At 36.0% G+C, this 20,293-nt stretch overlaps 1 protein-coding gene across 3 annotated transcripts in view; it reads left to right on the top strand.

The window, feature by feature from the left end:
- The window catches only part of PIK3C2A (phosphatidylinositol-4-phosphate 3-kinase catalytic subunit type 2 alpha), a 189,521-nt gene that overhangs the window by 132,849 nt on the left and 36,379 nt on the right, over positions 1-20,293 (top strand). For all 3 annotated transcript variants that reach the window (XM_045039035.1, XM_045039036.1, XM_006937126.5), the window contains 9 exons: positions 1,733-1,853; positions 2,575-2,686; positions 4,079-4,158; positions 4,291-4,354; positions 11,540-11,683; positions 13,220-13,268; positions 13,349-13,559; positions 16,167-16,289; positions 17,348-17,515. In XM_045039035.1, the coding sequence (XP_044894970.1) occupies positions 1,733-1,853; positions 2,575-2,686; positions 4,079-4,158; positions 4,291-4,354; positions 11,540-11,683; positions 13,220-13,268; positions 13,349-13,559; positions 16,167-16,289; positions 17,348-17,515 (1,072 nt within the window). The remainder of the gene's footprint in view (positions 1-1,732; positions 1,854-2,574; positions 2,687-4,078; positions 4,159-4,290; positions 4,355-11,539; positions 11,684-13,219; positions 13,269-13,348; positions 13,560-16,166; positions 16,290-17,347; positions 17,516-20,293) is intronic.

Genomic DNA, 20,293 nt, shown 5'->3' with positions numbered 1-20,293 from the left:
AATGATGCCATTTTTTTTCTATAATGGTTATGATTAGGAATATGTCCAATATTTGCATACTTTTCTTTGTAGCTTTGTACTTTTCAAGCCCCTTTGAAAAAATAGAAATCTGAAACAAAAATGTAAGCCAACTATAATAATCATTCTTTTAGTTTCTAAAGGAAGAGTTATTCTTATAAAACATACTTTAAATTTTGGTTTGGGGAATTGTTTAAATCCATATGCTGTAAGAATTAATATGAAAATTGAAGGAAAAAAAGGTCAGTAAGCCCCTTGATTGAATAATAAGCATTGATAGCAAATGTTTTAATTTGTATCACATTTTGACTTGATGTCTCAAGATATGATTACACTTTGAGAAAATGTCTGAAATGCCTGTAGTTTGGTTCTTTGTAAATGTGCACATTTATAATATACATCTCTGTTAAGAAACTTAACCATATTATAGTAGAGGTGTGTCCAAATAATAAATGTTACTGTACATTTGACTGTTCAGAAATGTAGTCATTATTAGATATTTTATGGCTTTTTCTGCCAAGCTGTTGATTTTCGTGAAGTTTGAATTTAATAACTGTCTTCTAAATTGAACATAAGAGATCTAAGTATAGAAATAGGTTACTTTATTATTTTTTTAATGTTTATTTATTTGGGGAGAGCCGGGGAGGAACAGAGAGGGTGGGGGGAAGAGAGAAACCCAAGCTGAAAGTACAGAGCTTGATGCAGGTCTTGATCTCATAAACTGTGAGATCATGACTAGCTGAAATCAAGAGTCAGACACATAACCAACTGAGCCACCCAGATGCCCAGAAATAGGTTACTTTAAAAGGTTACTTTAATTTTTTAATGTGTTATAATCTTAGTAAATAGCTCTTTGACAAGAGCTATTTTTGACAAGAGCTATCGTTCTTGACAGAACGATAATTGAAGAATACTTCCTACTTGCTGTATTTTTATTTTACATTAGAAAATTTACCAGCAAATATCAAACATTTAAAATGGTGATTTTTGGGGTGCCTGGGTGGCGCAGTCGGTTAAGCCTCTGACTTCAGCCAGGTCACGATCTTGCAGTCTGTGAGTTTGAGCCCCGCTCCGGGCTCTGGGCTGATGGCTCAGAGCCTGGAACCTGTTTCCGATTCTGTGTCTCCCTCTCTCTCTGCCCCTCCCCCGTTCATGCTCTGTCTCTCTCTGTCCCAAAAATAAATAAACGTTGAAAAAAAAAAATGTTTAAAATGGTGATTTTTTTTTTCTTATGATTTGGTTTAAATCATTGTTTGCTAGATAATGCTAAATGTCATCCTTTTTGGAGGAGTCTGTAATAGGGAGGTGGCTTCTTAGTTTTAGATCTGCCCTAATCAAATACAGTAACCCCTAGCCCCATGTGGCTATTGAGCACTTGAAATATGGCTAATACAGAGTGAGATATGCTAGAAGTATAAAATACATGGTGAATTTCAAAGAACCAATTTGAAAAGAAATAAGATGTCTCAGTAATTTTTAAATACTGGTTTTATGTTGAAATGATATTTTGGATTTATTAGATTAAATAAAACATGTTGGAATTAGCTTCACCTGTTTCTTTTTACTTTTTTCAACGTGGCTAGTAGAAAATTTTAAATTCTATATGTGACCTACATTATATTTCTATTGTATAGTGTTCTCTTAGATGATAAATACATTCTGAATAAGTGTATAGAGTTAATCGAGCAAAATGAAAATGATGCCTCTTTTACAGTGAGTTCTACTGTAGAAATCATTATAATGCAAGCCCTTTGCTGGGTACATGATGACTTGAATCAAGTAGATATTGGCAGCTACGTTCTGAAAGTTTGTGGTCAAGAGGAAGTGCTACAAAAGTAAGTTTACTTACTTAACTACTGAACAACATCTTTGGAAATTTCATTTTTAAGGGGTTAAAATTAGAAAAATTTCAAGTTAAATTTGTAGTCCAAAAATATGTTGGGTCCTACTGAATTGATTGGATTCATGAACTTAAATTGAGATATACTTTAAGATGTGAATGTATCTAAGACTGTGGAGGGATTTCAGAGACAGTTAAGACATGGTATTGCCCTTAAACTTATAGTCTTAAATGGGAAAAAAAGGTAATTTCATTGATAAGTGAATTTAATAGTTTTTTTTACTTTCTGCTAAGAGTCAATAGTCACGTATTTTTTCCTTCTGTAGCATGGGCCATTACTTTTCACACAGTGGTCAGCTGTGACTTCCTTTTAGTTGCCTTGAAATAGTCATTGTATGAATCTTTTTCTGAACCAGGTAATTTAGCATATACAGTTTAGTTATTTTACAGATTTAATTACTTTCAGCTACTAAAAATGCCCTGTTCCTATTTTCTTTTTTTCTTATTTTCTTTTTTACCTTTATCTTTCTTCTTTATTGTGACTCTGTCCATGTAGAATTATTCTTTTATTTAAATGCTCACACTTGGTTAAAAATTATCTCTACATTTTACCATTCTCTTCAATTTCTGATGCAGATACAAGTTATATTTTACTCTCACCTCTGTAATTTCTAGTTTGAGAATAACATTGATGAATAATTGATCTATTTTAATAGTAATCATTGCCTTGGAAGTCATGAACATATTCAGAACTGCCGGAAATGGGACACAGAGATTAAACTACAACTTTTGACCTTCAGTGCAATGTGCCAAAATCTGGCCCGAACAGTAAGTATGTACCTTATAACTGAATTGCATTTGGTTGACTCTGAGTAATTCTGCTAATTAGCCAATTTGCAATTTGTACATTCTCCAAGATTTCTGGGTTGGACTGGTGAATGGATTGGAATGATGAACTAAGTTTATCCACAACAAGGGTTTTCAACAAATGGGGGTAGCTTTTCAATCATGGAGTCTTAGGTAGCCTACTACTCCAAGCTGGAGGCATATTTGAAAATCAAAGTGGAGGAAATAAAAGTTGACTTGTAATGATTTTACACAAGAATGAAAACATTAGGGTCAAAGGGAAATGAGGAAGGAGGAAAGATTTTGAATACTAAATGTGGTTTGAAGGAAGAAAAATACATTATTTTTCACCAAATGAAAACTGCTTCTCTTTTTAAAATGCAGTACTTTCTTTTGAAGTTAAAGCAAAAACATTTGATGAATTTTAATCTTTAAAGAGAATTACTCTTCATTTGGTAGAACTTTGGATAGAAAAATAGCAGTCATTTCTACTTTTTGTTTATTTTCTTAGGTTTTTCTCCTGTGTTTGATGTTTTTCAACCAAGTGAAATAAATTGTTTCACAAAATTCAGTACATTTTAGCAATCATTAGTAACTTCTCTTTTCAGTTTGTTAAGAAATAATGTTCTTGAGAATATTTGCATAGTAAAGACTTATGGTAGAAGAGACCAGTACCTTATTTATTGGGGGTAAGTTGGGGGGAAATTTGATTATCATTAGAAAAAATAATGCAGAAATTCGGATGATCTCTTCCCCATCTGATTCTACCCCACCTTCATTTGGCTGTCAGATATCTTTAAAGGTGTTTTGTTTTGTTTTAAACCTCTCTATTCTTTCTGTGTAGAACAGAAGTAGTTTTTACTTTGGGAGCTGCCTATAGATCAAAAACTAGACTAAAAAGCATTTATGTTTTTTTATTTATAAAACAAATTTTTCAGAATATTGATGTACTTGTTTCCCTGATTGGTTATAAATAGTATTTAATTCTGAAAATATTTTAACCTGTTCTGAAAAATCACTGCAGTTTCAAGAATTTGTCATACACTTAACCATGTTTAATTTGGTAATAGAAAGCCCAAAGAGGAGCACCTGGGTGGCTCAGTAGGTTAAGTGTCTGCCTTCAGCTCAGGTCATGATCTCACGGTTTGTTAGTTTGAGCTCCACATTGGACTGTCTGCTGTCCACCCAGAGCTCCCTTCATTCAGATCCTCTGACCCCCAATCCTCTCTGTCCCTCTTCTGCTTGTACACTCTCTCTTTCTCTCTCAAAAATAAATGAATAAAAACTAAAAAGAAACCAAAAAAAAACAAAAAACAAGCCCAAAGAACGGATTTTATTTTTTTGGTAAACATATGTGTATATGTGTTTTTTTAGGCAGAAGATGATAAAACACCGGTGGATTTAAACAAACATCTGCATCAAATAGAAAAACCTTATAAGGAGATCATGACAAGGTGTGGCATCTAAAGCATTAATTCCAGGTTTTCAAACTTTGCTTTTGGATATGAATACCATTATTTTGGTGAATAAAACAATCATTTCTGTATATAGTATCCTTCAGCCACAGTAACTGTTCTTTATTTCAGATACCCTGTTGACGAACTTTTAGATTCTTACCACCACCAAGTGGACCTGGCTCTGCAGACTGAAGTAAGTCTTAATACACCTTTTGGCATGATGACTTAAGGATTCTTGTCTCTGTTCTATCTTAAATATTAGTGTGGTATTGTATGAAATATTTTAGAAGGACGATTTAAACAATATTCTTGATGTTGATGTTTGATGACTTGTTTTCTGACCCAACTTGTTAACAGAAATTTTCAATATTGCTTGAGTCAGCACTTCACCTCACTTCAGCTTTATTACTAAGAGGAACCTTCAGTTCAATTTAAAAAAGAAGTGAATGTTTACTATATTCTAGATGCTGGAGTTACGAAAATGGATGACCTAGTCCCCATCTACCAGGAACTTAAAACTAGTGATGGATTTAAACAAAATTTCAGTGTAGCATAGAGGTATGCATTGGATTCTTTGGGAAATCAGAGAAGGGCACTTCTTCCAACTTCAGACTTCCAAGGAAAGCCTCTAAGAAGGGAGCTTGCCTAGTTCAAGTCAACAGTATGGGTTAGCTAGAAGAAGATGGTTGGGAAGGACGTGTGAATAAAAGCACATAGGTGTGATACATATTTGAAAGTAGAAGCACTTCTGTAACAGGGTAGAGTATGAAGTGAAGGTTGGGAGATGATGTTGGAGATACCCGGACATAAGTTACCACCTTATCCATGTTAAGGAGTTTTACTCTATCCTCTAGCTTAGAGGTCCATATCCAGTCTACTTTCTGTTGTAAATAAAAAATTTTTGGAACACAGCCACACCCATTTGTTTATATATTTTCTATAACTGCATTTGTGTTCTAATACTAGAGATGAGTAGTTGAGACACATACTATATATCCTGCAAAGCCTAAACTATTTATTAATTGCTATTTTACAGAAAAGGTTTACTGACCCCTGCTCTAGCCCTTTTTAGCTGAGGGTAAGGGGTGGGATGGGTTGAGTGACTTGTTTCTGAGTCCTGAGCTGAAATTACTCTGGCCGTACTGTGGAAATTAGATTTACTTCTGGCGGGATTGGTTTTAGGGAGATTATTTAGGAAAGTTTTTTATAGTAGTCCAAGTGAAAGATAATTAGTGTGATAAAGGCAAAAGGAGGGAACTGATTAACAATACTTAGGAGATAAAATTGGTAAGATTTTGGTAGGTAATGAGATATAAGAAAAGAAATAGTGTAGGATGACTCTCAAATTTCCAGCTACTATTATATTCTTGTCAGCATATAAACATATTTATTCAGTAAATATTTGCAGAATATCTCCTCATCATGAGGCACTGTTGTAGGTGCTAAGGCTATGGTAGTGAACAAAAGAAACTGTAATCCCAAGTCTTAGTTTACACTCTAGTTGCATGAGATGACAATTAAACTAACAAAATATATGCTACATCAGGTGGTAAGCACTATAGAGAAAAATAAATGAGGGTAATGTTGCAATTTCAACATTTGTATTCAGAAGAGACCTCATTAGGAAGGTAAATTTGAGTAAAGAACTGGAGGAGAGGAGGAAGCTATCTGGTTGTCTAGGGGAGGAGGAGTGTGCCTGATATGTCTGTCTTTCTAGCTGGAATAGAGTGAGGGAGGGGGGCAAGAATGGAAACAAATCAATTAGGAAGATGTTTTGCTAGCCATAGATAGTGGGAAGGGGGAGGAAGGGGCGGGAGAGGAAGAAATTGTGAGAGGAGCAGGTTTGGATGGACGATGTAGAACTTAATTTTGGACTTCGTGATGACTGTTAGTCACCTTAATAGCAATGTTGAGTAGGCAGTTGGATATAAATCTGGATTTTAATGGAAGAGGCCCAGCCTGGAGGTAGTAAACATGGGAATCATAAGAATATAATTGGTATTTTGAAGCCATAAGGAGATCCCCAAGAAAATTACTGCAGGTACAGAAAATAAGAGTTTAAGGACAGCCCTGGGCATATCTTCCATCTTAAAACAAAAAGTCCACATCCCCCTGTAGCAACCACTCCACTTCTCTTTTCTTCTTGCAGCAAAACTCCTTAAAGTTAATCTATTTTTACTGCTTCCACTTCCTCTCTTTCCATTCTTTTATGAACCCACTCCAATCAGGCTTTCATTCTCAGCACTTCCCTGAAACTGCACCTAAGATCAGGACTTCATGATCATGGTTTCAGTAGTAAGTTCTTGGTCTTTATTTTTCTCAGTGTTTCTATAGTGTTTAATAGAGGTGGCTGTTTCTTCCTCTTGAATACTCTCATGACCTCTTGGTGTATCATGTTTGTGGTTCTCTGACTTCCAGTGTCTTGCTCTGTTCTCTCACTTTTGGCTTTCTGCTTATGGTCTCTTTATTTTTCTGTCCTCTAAACATCAGAATACCATAGGGCTCAGTTCTAGGATCTCTTCTTTTCCCTTGTGGTCACATTCCAGGTGATCTCGCTTAATCTCATGTCTTTAAATACCCTACATATACTAATGGCTGAAATTTATACATTCAGACTAACCTCTTCCCTGAACTCCAGATTCAAATATATTTTACCTGACATTTTTATATGAATGTCTAATTCATTAACATCTCAAATTTCAGATACATGAAACTGAATTTTTTATATTACCCTTCATATCTATTTATGAGTCTTCCTCTTTTTGGTAAATAACAACTCTATCCTTCTCTTTGCTAAGGGGCAAACCTTGAAGTCGTATTTGATTTCTCAAGAAAAAGATCTTTTATATCCCACAATCTATCTAATTCTTGTCAGCTCTATTTTAAAAATACATTCAGAATGTGACCACTCTTTATCACTACCAAAGCTACAGTTCTAGTCAATTACAATAGTTACGACACAGTTGACCCTTGAACAACATGGGGGTTAGGGGCTCTGACCTCCTGTGCAGTCGAAAATCTGTATATAACATCTGTCTATCTTTAAGTAAGCTCTAGGCCCAACATTGGGCTTGAACCCACAATCTTGAGATCAAGAGTCATATCTTCTGCCGACTGAGCTAGCCAGGTACCCACTGTTTATAACTTCTGGCTCTCCCAAAATTTAACTGCTGATAGCCTACCCTTGGCTGGAAGCCTTGCTGATAACATACATAGTTTATTAATACATATTTTGTATGTTGTTTTTATTGTATGTATACTTTTATTGTACGTATACTTTATTCTTGTACTAAAGTGGGCTAGCGAAAAAGAAATGTTAAAGAGCGCCTGGGTGGCTTAGTCAGTAGGGCGTCCCGACTTCGGCCCATGCCATGATCTCACGGTTCGGGAGTTCACGCCCGCATCGGGCTCTGTGCCGACAGCTCAGAGCCTGGAGCCTGCTTTGGATTCTCTGTCTCCCTCTTTCTCTGCCCTTCCTTTGCTCGTGCTCTGTCTCTCTCAAAAATAAATATTAAAAAAAAATTTTTTTTTAATAAAAGTTAAAATCATAAGGAGGAGAAAATACATTTATAGCACTTGTGCTGTGAAAAATTCACGTATAAATGGACCCAAGCAGTTCAATCCTGTGTTGTTCTCAGGTCAACTGTAGTTCCTTACAGCTCTCTCAGCTTCTACCTTTGTCCTTCTACAGTCTTTCTTCCACAGGGAATCAAAATGATATTTTAAAAATAAGTCACTAAGTACAATATGGCATCCTGGATTGTATCCTGGAAGAGGAAATGAATATTAATGGAAAAACTGGTTCAGTCTGACTAAAGTACAGTTCAGTTAATAGTAATGTACCAGTGTTAATGTCTTAGTTTTGTCCAATATAACATGGTTACGTTACTTAACCCAGTTTCCTTTAATGTTCTTAAAGGAACTTTCTAACTATCTTAGAGGAACTGTCTGTACTGTTTTTGCAACTTTTCTGTAAATGTAGAATTATTACAAAACAAAAAGGTTTTTTAAGAAAAATAATAAGCACAGGTAGCATATATAAAAGAGAAAAAGACAAAAGATGGCTCTTTGAAAAGATTAATAAAATTTATAAACTCTTAAAAGATGCTAAATTATGTTATCCCCTTTTTCAAAATCCTCTTTACCATCTCAGTAAAATTCAGATCCCTAATTCTGTCTTCAGGGCCCTATGTATTCTGACCCCACCACCTCTCTGATCTGGCTTCCTAACACTTTCCTTCTTTGTTCTGGTGGATCTATAGGTATGCTCCCCAGCTGGGATCCTTGTGCTTTTTGTTCTCTTTACTTTTAATGCTCTTCCCCCAGATATTTGCATGGCTTAACCTTCAATTCATTAAGGTCTGTATTCTAATAAATGTCTTATCGCAGATGTCTTTAGGACCGTCTTACACAAAATAATGACTAAAAAAACTAGTGACTGTCATATATTCCCCATAATTTTTTTACAGCTTTATTGTATAATTTATATACCATAAAGTGTACCCATTGAGTATATATAATTCAAGAATTCCTTTTAATAAATGCATAGAGTTGTATAATTATCTCCACAGTCCTGTTCTTTGGACCATTTTCGTCACTCCCAAAGGTTTCCATGTACTACTTTTCAGTCATTCCTCATTCCCAGCCCAACCCCCGAATAACACCTGATCTAGTACCTGTCTCGGTAGATTTCCCCTTAATGGAGATTTCATGTAAATGGAATCATACCCTATGTAATACCTGATTTTTTTTTCCACATACCATACCGTTTTTAAGCTCTGTCCGTGTTGTAGTATATAAGTTGTAATTCGAATCTATAGTTCCTTTTTTTATTGCTGAATACTTACATTGTATGGATATATCATATTTTGTTTATCTGGTCACCAAATAATGGACATTTTGGACAGTTTGCAGTTTTTAGTTGTTACGAATAATGCTGCTGTAACCCCCCCCCCCCATATAAGTCTTTGTGTGGATATATGTTTTAATTTAGGTTTTAGGAAAAATCAGGAAGTTGCGGAAGTTTTGATTTCTCCTGGCTTTAATTTTCTAGAGATAAGGTGTTAATTTATTTTACTAAAATGAAGTTATAGGAGCAGTAAAGAAAAATGAGAAAGAGAACTGACCAAGAGCAAGTAAAAGGAATGTTAAGTGGTGTGCAGTTTCCTGCTGAAATTGGGGATGTTGAATTTTCTTTGAAAATGCTCAGCTGCCTGGTAGAAGAAGCAGAGAAGAGAAGGCTCTGACCTCAAAGAATGAGTTTAGTTGAAATGAATGTGTGGGGACTGGAGGCAAAGGAGATTGTGATCAGACTATAATATTGTGGTTAAGATTCTCATAGGGTACAGTTTTGCGGTTGATGATGCTGTGAATTTTCCACGTGGACATTTATGTAACTGAGGCTTATTATAGGATATAGAGTAGAAAGTCAGGTGAATAGAGCAAAAATATGGCATGTAGTTAGTGGAGGAAATGACCACATGTCCAATTACAAGGCAGATCCGGCCATCAGGGGTCAAGTCAGGGGACAGAAAATACAGTAGTAATTTGAACAGGAAAATTTAAAGAATTGTTAATTAGTAAAAGATGGTTAATTACTACAAAGGGCAAAAGAGGATTCTAAGGCAGGATTTGGCATTTTATGGCTTGCATACAAAATCTGGCCTATTTCCAATTTTTGTAAATGAAGTTTTATTGGAACACAGCCATACTCATTTATGTATTTACCTGTTATCTCTTTTCATGCCATAATAGCAGAGTTGAATTGTGACAGAGACTGTGTGGCCCACAAAGCCTAAAACATTTTATTCTCTGGCCTTTTTAAAAAGCTTGCCAACCATGCTATAAGGGGTCCAGAAATAGGATATAAAAACGCAGCTATCACCTCTAGGTTCAGGAACAATGGATAGTAAAGGAATTGTAGGACTTAATGTAGAACCCTGCCCCCCCCCCCCCCCCCCCCGGCTGAATTCCAGCCTTTTCTAAAAGGGTTTGGCTATCACAGGAGCACAGAGGATGCCTATAGCAAAGAGACTTGCTACAGTTGTCAGATTGGGAGACCATGGCCTGAGGGCATAGCTGGAACTGGTCTTTGAGGACCACTGGGATGGATCCTGTGCTGAAGTTTAAAAAAAAAAAAAAAAAAAAAAAAGAAGAGGCCTGGAACCCTGATGAGAAGTGTCTTCATGCTGCTATTGCCTGAGTGTTCCTTAGGTGCCCTCTGTTGACCAAACCTAACATTTTGTCGGCTGGCAAAGGAAAAATATAGGTCTAGTTCCAGTATCACAAAGTAGAGCAAAGAAGGGGATTGATTTGTAACTAATTGACAATAAATTGGTAACTGGCACATAAAAAATGATGGAGAATAGTATAGGAGAATGACCTGAGCCTCAACACTGGAAAGGTTTTTGCATGAAGGTGTAGGAGTAAAAGTAAGCAGAAATATAAGTAAGCAAAAATGGGGAGAAAACAGATTGTTGGGCCCTGAGGACTGCAGGGTAATTGGATGTTTGAGCAAATGAGGTGGTTTCATTGAAGCATAAAGGTACAGGGAACATTCAGTTTCTGGTTGCCAAGCCTCAAAGGTGGAAAAATTTAAATTGTTAAGGGATGGTACAGTACTAAATTTCAGCCCATTTTAACAGTACTTGGCATGTAAGTTTGGCATACATGTTTGATGAATTCTTTATGTAAGAGTGTTTCTTAATGAGATAAGAAACATTATTTTAAAATGATGGAGGAATGGAGAGAGATTTTTAAATCATTCTCATCAGGTAAATGATTTTATAATATATTTGTACATGTATACTTTTGAATTGTGGTGAAATCAAGTATGATTAAATACTACAGAGGGATTGTCCTCAAGAAAGTTTTTTCATCCAATAAAACTTAAAAAGTAATGGTTGTATAGATGCAAATGCTGCTTAAAAGTTGACTCATGTCTACTAACTGCTGCCTAATGTTATTAATATGCAGCCAATCTCTGAAGAACTTGGTTTTTGATACCAAATTTTTTGGCAGGAGGGAGAGAAGGATTGGTGTTTTTAATGTGGAACTTACTCCCAAGTAAGAATAAAAAATAACTCCAGTTTCTTTTAATGACTTAGTAATTTGTTAATGATTTATTAGTTATTCTAAGTATGAAATTAATGGCATTTGCATCTGAATAATTGTCAGGCAAAATGAAAATCAGACCCAAGTTTTCTTATTCAAAATAAAATAGGTCAGTGAAAAGGTATTTTGTTTATTTTTCATCACAAAAGAGTAAAGGATATCTGTTTATTAAGCACATCTAAAATGTCTGGTTTCTGACTTCATCTCTGAAACTGATCCTTTAAATTCCACATACTTATGTTTATTTTACTTTTTATTTTTAAAGAACCAGCACCGAGCAGTAGATCAAGTAATTAAAGCTGTAAGAAAAATCTGTAGTGCTTTAGATGGTGTAGAGACTCTTGCCATTACAGAATCAGTAAAGAAGCTAAAGAGAGCAGTCAATCTTCCAAGGAGTAAAAGTGTTGATGTGAGTATTTTTTTAGTATATTAGCATTTTGTTACATGTAAGTATGTACTTAAGTGAGTATCGCTTAAACTGGGAGATTTTTGCTTCTGTTAGACAAAATGTTATTGTTTCAACCTTGGCTTTTACTTTTGAGTAGATTTGGTCACTTAGTAAAGTTGGGAATTCCTAAGAGGAGATCCACTCCCTCAGAAGAGCTTTGTCAGCATTGATATTGAATACATAGATGCCAAACTGTGAAACTTTTATGTGTAGAGGAGGAACTGTGGCATAAATGAGTTGGTTGGAAGTTTCAAGATAGATACTGAGCTCCAGAACCTGGGTGGTAATGGTTAGTATTTGTCCTTCTGGATGGAGATGTCCATGATTGGTAAGGTCTGCATTGGGCCATACCTCTTTCCTGTTGAAAATTCCCAGAAGCCTCACTAAGAGTGACTTATTGCCTCAGAAGCAACCAGGTTAGGAGCCCTTTCTTGATAGCATACTGTGAAAGCTCTTCCTATGGTATTTTCATGAGGATTTAATTAACTCTGTTCATAGGGTTGTTCATAGCTCTGATGGGAGGATTAGAGAAGGTGGATCACAAAACACAATAAATTAAAAAAAATTTTTTTTTTAATGTTTATTTTTGACAGAGACAGAGCATGAGCGGGGGAGGGGCAGAGAGAGAGGAGGAGACACAGAATCCGAAGCAGGCTCCAGGCTCTAAGCTGTCAGCACAGAGCCTGACGCGGAGCTTGAACTCACAGACCACGAGATCATGACCTGAGTCAGGGTCGGACGCTCCACTGACTTAGCCACCCAGGCGCCCCAAGACACAATAAATTTAAAGGAAGGAAACGTTATATTGATGATATGCCCCTCAACTGGTATCTAAGAGATACTCTAGGGTCACAGAGAGCTTATATATATGATATGTAGAAATTTGGGTTTCTTTTGCCTTTCTTTCTTATTATGTACTTGTTTAAAAAAAAAAAAAATATATATATATATATATATATATATATATATATATATGAAATAACTTGGAAATGATCCACTATACCATGGTCCTAATGTTATCTGAGGTTTCTATTCATCATAGTCATTTGCTGGATAAGGGAGCGGGGAGTAGGAGGAGAGCTCAATTTAAATAATTATAAGAGCTTTTTTGAGACCATAAATGGTAATAAATAGAGTTGTAGTTTCTTTAGGGATATTCTTATACTAATAGTAAAGCAACTAATAGAATATAAAGTATCATTAATGTATTTATCGCTTTGGGTTTCAAATCTTAATTACTAAACTGGTTTAATGAGGCAGATTTTGTTGAGTTTCTATATTTTGCACTAATTTTCAGTTATTCTGATTTTCTTGATAGTAATCATTTATTTGGTTTGGGGTTTCACTTTCTTTTTACATTTTTGTTTTGTTTTATTCTGCAGAACCTTTTGGGAGGTTTCCTGATCAAGCATTTAATTAAATGTATTGAAATTAAAGGTAAACATTCTATATTATATCATGGGCAATTTTCCAACTAATTTGTATGTATGTATGCAGGTGACTTCACTGTCTGGAGAAGGAGACCCTAGTAAGAGTTCATCTAGGGGTATGTCTTTAAGTTCTTTAAATTTTAGCAATAATTTTTGCTTCTTTGGGGAATTATATTAACAATTTCTTTAAATCTAGGATCACTGAATCCTGAAAATCCTGTTCAAGTAAGCATGGACCAGTTAACTGCAGCAATTTATGATCTTCTCAGACTCCATGCAAATTCTGGTAGGAGTCCTGCAGACTGTGCCCAAAGTAATAGGAACGTTAAGGAAGCATGGACAACAACAGAACAGCTCCAGTTTACAATTTTTGCTGCTCATGGGATTTCAAGTAATTGGGTATCAAAGTAAGTAACTGTTTAAAACAAAATATATACGGCTTAACCCAGAAACTGTTCTAATCTTGTAAAATGTCAGCATCCCCTCTTCTCTTGATACTTAAATTGATGGTACAAGAATTATCACATACCTTTGTGGTTTTCATAAAAATTACAGAGAAGGGGTGCCTGGTTGGCTCAGTTGGTTAAGCATCGGACTTTTGATTTTAGCTCAGGTCATATTCTCAAGATTCGTGGGGTCAAGCCCTGCATAGGGCTGTGCACTGACAGGGTGCAGCCTGCTTGGGATTCTCTTTCTCTGCCCCTCCCTACTCACTCTCTCTTACACTCTTTCTCTCTCAAAATAAACATTAAAAAAAAAAAAAATTACAGAGCTATTTGAAACTGTTCCTGTAAAAAATATCCCTCCTACTACATGCAAAGAAGGCAGGAAAATAGATGTTTAAACTTACAAAGGTAAATGCTAATTAACAAATGAGTCCATTTATGACTGCTGTTTTTCAGCCTTTCCTTTAGAATCAGGGTTATTTGAAATAGTGATGAGACTAGGCTTTAGTGTACTTTTTTCTCTTTAGTAGTTTACTGATTGCTAGGCTTTGGAGTCTATAAGGGCATATTCTATTGAAATTTTTTAAAACGTTTGTTGATTTATTTTGAGAGAGAGAGGGAAAGGGAATCCTAGGCAGGCTCTGTGTTGTCAACACAGAGCTGGACGCAGGGCTTGAACTCAGACTATGAGATCATAACCTGTCCTGAAATCGAGAGTCAGATGCTTAACCAACTGAGCCACCTAGGTCCCCCTCTATTGAATTTTATTTTTATTTTTATTTTTTTTTAATATTCTATTTATTTATTTATTTAAAAATTTTCATGTTTATTTTTGAGAGAGATAGAGCATGAGTGGGGGAAGAGCAGAAAGAGAGAGAGAGACACAGAATCTGAAGCAGGCTCCAGGCTCTGAGCTGTCAGCACAGAGCCCGATGCGGGGCTCGAACTCACGAACTGCAAGATCATGACCTGAGCTGAAGTCGGCCGCCCAACCAACTGAGCCACCCAGGCACCCCAACATTCTATTTATTTTTGAGAGAGACAGAGCACAGGTGGGGGAGGGGCAGAGATGGAGACACAGAGATAGAGACAGAGCTGTTAGCACTATCTATTTGTTTTGAGAGAGAGAGAGAGAGAGAGAGAGAGAGAGAGAGAGCATGCGCACTTGCATAAGCAGCAGAGGGGCAGAGAGAGAGAGAGAGAGAGAGAGCGCATGCGCACTTGCATAAGCAGCAGAGGGGGAGAGAGAGAGAGAGAGAGAGAGAGAGAGAGAGAGAGAGAGAGAGAGAGAGAGAGAGAGAGAATGAATGAATCCCAAACAGGCTCCACACTGTCAGCACAAAGCCCGATGTGGGGCTTGATCTCACAAACCATGAGATCATGACCTGAGCCGAGATCAAGAGTTCGACATTTAACCGACTGACCACCCAGGCGCCCCTGAATTCAAATTTTAAATGAAAGTTTCATAGTAACAATGCTATAAAGTAAGGTAAAGCCTAGTGAAGAGATACCAAACATAAATTCTGCTTAAATTGAGTTTTAGATTAACATAATATATAACTACTTGAAAACAATCTATTAACTCATTCAATAAATATTTACTGAGCACCATCTTGGGCAGTGTTCTTGTACTAGGGATTCAGCAGTAAACAAGGCAACAAAATATCTCTGCCTTCTAGGAACTTGTCTTTAAATGGGTACTACTGCTATGTGAAGGTGTTTTATTCTTTAAAATGTTACAGGGATAATACCTTCCACATCCTCCATACAGACTCATATACACACAAATAAATTTTGGGATACTAATGAGAAGGACAAATACTCAGTAGAAGACAATACAGAAAACTGCAGTGATAAGATGGAAAGAAAGTAAAATGCTGAAGAAAAGAGAGACAGCTAGGGGTCTTTTGTGAACCAATGAGATTTAGAATTTGAAATATATTTTAAATGATTAACAGATTGCATATATGAACAAAGTGGTTAATGTGTAAGCCTAGCAGTAAGTTAAAATCTAGTAGAACCTAAGGCTCCTATTCTGCAAGATTGCCTGACTGTATCTAACCAGCTCTGTATTTGTGGCAATTAGGGGCTAAATCCTTACTGTCTAATGAGAATACAATAGCATGTATTCCATGGATGGAAGCTTCCTAATAGATTGGAAAGACTGGCTCAGTGCAAGTCAGGCCCAAGTCCCATTAATATGGCTTAGCAAAGGAAAATATCACCTAGGGAAGATAATGTTTATATTTTTTCTTCTAAGAATTTACCTAGAAATGAATAATTATCCATTTCTAAAGCTCGTAACTGAGCACAAAATGGTGCCAAGTTCTGTAGCATGACCCCCTAAGACTAGCACCTGGAGGTATATGTTGCCTTCCGTATTCCCTTTTCTATACTACTTCCCTGTTTTTGTAGAATTTGCAATAGTTAAATTTCATATGTTTTCCAAAAATTCAAATGACTGGTGAACAAATAATTTCATATAATGGCCACTCTTAGAGAAGAATGGCTAATGTTATGCATTTGGATTATAAAATAACAATCAAATTAAAATGTTTCTTTTCTTAGTTATGAAAAATACTACTTGATATGTTCCCTATCTCACAACGGAAAGGATCTTTTTAAACCTATTCAATCAAAGAAGGTTGGCACGTATAAGAATTTCTTCTATCTTATTAAATGGGATGAACTGTAAGTGAAATTTTTGGCTTTTTATTCTTTCAGTATGCTGTCTTTACTTTTTTCCATGTATGCATCCTAGGTTTCATTTTTATTACAATTTCCATTAAAATCCATTAAATTCTTACATCTTAAGGTCTCTTCTAGATATTATTCTATAGAAAAGCCAAATTCTCATTTAAAAATCTGAAATATTATTAAAAAAACTACATATTGTTAAATTGCAGAAACATGCCATTAATTCTTCTTAGACTTTTGTTAAGTTAAAACTATAAATTTATGTGTAATTTTAGAAAGATGGTTTGTATAACATTGCTTAGTTTGGTATTCTATAATACTGTATATATGAAACCTAGTTCTTGGTTAACAGCTTAAAAAATTAAATCCATATACAATATATTTTGCACTGTTAATATTTTTAAAACAGGAATCATTAGGCAGATAGATAATAGCAAAGCTTTTACTTTTCATTCTGCATTTATGAAATGGTTTCCTATTTTTCTTTTTTTTGTAATTTTTTAAATTACAAAAATAATGCATCTCTGAAAACAACCAAATACAAAATTACATATGGGTAAAAGTGTCTTTTTTTTCCCAACACTTATCATCTTATGGCTACTCGGTGACCACTTTCAGTGAGACTTTCAGTGACCACTGAAAGTGAGACTTTCAGATTTAACAACAACAAAAAAGGTAAACATATATGTCAGCTTGTGTGTATATGGGCACACGTATATCCAAATCTGAAATACTCATAAACATTCATCTAGTTTCTCCTAAAGGAAATAAAAATGACTATTATTTTTCCTAGAAATTGACACTAGCCAAGACTTGAGTAGAGGCACTAAGAAATTTTTGAGAGATGTTACATACTTGAAATTTTAATGAAATTTGTTTAAGATTTTGTATAATGCATATTGGCCAAGCTTGCTGCTTAAGTAAAGGTTACTCAGTAGTAAAGATTATTTGATAAGTCAAATAAAATATCTAAACTTGTCAGTCTCATTAATGGACTAAATTTCATATTTGATCTAATTTGTTTTTTCTATTAATGCATTTTCCCCCCTTAGAATCATTTTTCCCATCCAGATATCACAATTGCCATTAGAATCACTTCTTCACCTTACTCTTTTTGGAATTTTAAATCAGAGCAGTGGAAGTTCCCCTGATTCTAATAAGCAGAGAAAGGGGCCAGAAGCTTTGGGCAAAGTTTCTTTACCTCTTTTTGACTTTAAACGGTAAGTATTACTAAGTTGTAATGGTGAGTTACTATGGACACATCTGCAGCATCAGAATAGGCTAGAGGACAGGGTGGGGAACAATGACATACATGAAATAATAAGCTGCCTGTTTTTCCAGTGTGATAAAAGGAGGTCATTTCAGAGACCCAGATCAGAAGAAACCGAAGTTATTCTGCTATAGTTTGAACATATCTGTCTGGGTACTCAGAGGATTATTTGCCACTCACTGTTCCAGAGAAAAGCAGCAGCGAGTTCACTCTCTGTCATTTATGCAAAGCACTGTGTTATTGATGTAATAGTCATTTTCCCTTTTCTCTTTTTTTCCTCTTCTCATACTTTCCCATCCTTCTCCAGTTTCAGAGTCTACAGCTGTACATTATTTCCTTCTCTTTATCTGGCTGATCTACTTCACAAAATTTGTTCTTGAACGTTCTTTTCCCATGTGCTTAAATATAGCATTTATTTCTTTCATTTTTTCTTTCTTCTTCTTCTTCTTCTTTTTTTTAAGTTTATTTATTTATTTTAAGAGCGAGAGGGAGAAAATGTGAACAGGGAAGGGGCGGAGCCGGGGCAGGGGAGAAAGAATCTCAAGAAGGCTTCACACTGTCAATACAGAGCTGATGTAGGGCTCGAACTCATGGACCATGAGATCATGACCCTGAACCGAAACCAGGAGTCAGACACTTAACTGACTGAGCCACCCAGGCGCCCCTATTTTTCTTTTAGTTACTTCCCTCATATTTGAGGAGGCAGTATAAGATTTTTTAATTCTCTGCCTTTAGGTAGGCTTAAATTTTATTTGATATCTGAAATAATTCTGAACCACCAAAGGCTAGAGAAAAACAGTTGAAGATATTGCTATTAAGGATGTGTATTTAGAATCTTTTGCTAAAAATAATCCATAATTACTCTAAAACAGAATATTGGCCACACGAAAGAGTGGAATTGTGCTCTCAGTTGTGATAAGTTAGTGTTAGAGAACAGTTATATAAGAAAATTAAGTGTAATTGCATCATTATCACTAATTTTTATAAATAAATCATTTTGAAAACCTTCTTGCTCTTGAAAATACCAGGCAGGGATCTTTGTTTCCTAGAGAAGTACCATCACTTTTTGCCACTTTTGTTGTCTGGTAATAATTGGGGTTTGTTTTTTTAGATGAATGACATAATGTTCTTTAAAAAATCAAGAGAGTAAGTTGAAGGGCAATTGATTTTTGTTAGACAATTAAATAGTTTGCACCCAACACTCTGCTGTTAAAACAATGAGCAGATGGCATTAAACTTGAAACTTTGCCAAGTAGTACAGTTGATCTAGGTAGGTAATGTTAGGTCTTTGCATTCAAGAAAAACTCAAAGGGAAGATGATTAAACATTAATACACGTAGAAAGAAAGTGTTAATGACTGTAATTCAGTTAACTTACTGTAGTATAGTGATCAGATATCCTATTCTTAAAATTCATTAACAGAATTTTTAAAAATATTTATTTATTTTTGAGAGAGTGAGAGACAGACACAGAGTGTGAACAGGGGAGGGGCAGAGAGAGAGAGAGGGAGACACAGAATCAGGAAGCAGACTCCAGGCTGAGGTGTTAGCACAGAGCCCGATGTGGGGATCAAACTCATGAACTGTGAGATCATGACCTGAGCCAAAGTTGAATGCTTAACCAACTGAGCCACCCAGGCACCTCTGAAATTCTTTAAAAAAAAAAAAAAATTTTTTTTTTTTTTCAACGTTTATTCACTTTTGGGACAGAGAGAGACAGAGCATGAACAGGGGAGGGGCAGAGAGAGAGGGAGACACAGAATCGGAAACAGGCTCCAGGCTCAGAGCCATTGAAATTCTTTTTAAAAATAATTTATGTTTGGGGTGCCTGGGTGGCTCAGTCAGTTAAGCATCTGATTCTTGGTTTCGACTCAGATCGTGATCTCCTGGTTTGTGGGTTTGAGCTGGGTTCGGAGCTGGCAGTGTGGAGTCTGCTTCGGATTCATCCTCTCCCCTCTCCCCTCTCCCCTCTCCCCTCTCCACCCTTCCTTACCTTGCGCTGTCTCTGTCTCAAAATAAGCTTTAAAAAAAATTTTTTTTTCTTTAACGTTTATTCATCTTTGAGAGACAGAGAGAGACAGCATGAGTGGGGAAGGGGCAGAGAGGGAGACACAGAATCTGAAGCAGGCTCCATGCTCCGAGCTGTCAGCACAGAGCCCGACGCAGGGCTTGAACTCAAGAACTGCGAGATCATGACCTGAGCTGAAGTCGGACTCTCAACCGACTGAGCCACCCCGGCACCCCATAAATAAGCTTTTTAAAAAAATAAAAATAGGGCAGCCTGGGTGTATCAGTCAGTTAAGCATCCATCTTTGGCTCAGGTCATGATCTCATGGTTCATGAGTTCGAGCCCCACGTCAGGCTCTGTGCTGACAGCTGAAAGCCTAGAGCCTGCTTCAGATTCTGTGTCTCCCTCTCACTCTGCCCCTCCCTGCCTGTCTGTCTGTCTCTCTCTCTCTCTCAGAAATAAACATTAAAAAAATAAATAAATAAAAATAAAAAAGAATTTATGTTTAAGGTGCAACTTGTGTACAATCTGATGAAGTCACTCTGAGGAAAGCCAGAAAACTTAGAGGCATTTCAGTCAGCATCAATAACAAATGAGGTCTTAACTGAAATCATCGATTTTAAGCCTGTGTTTCTCAGTCTTGGCACTAATTGATATTTTGGGCCAGATCATTCTTTGCTATGGGAGACTGTCCTATGCATTGTGTGGAATGTTTGGCAGC

Source organism: Felis catus, chromosome D1 (assembly GCF_018350175.1).
Source record: "Felis catus isolate Fca126 chromosome D1, F.catus_Fca126_mat1.0, whole genome shotgun sequence".
In the NCBI taxonomy this organism is placed as follows: Eukaryota; Metazoa; Chordata; class Mammalia; order Carnivora; family Felidae; genus Felis; species Felis catus.
This window is presented reverse-complemented; position numbering and strand designations above follow the sequence as displayed.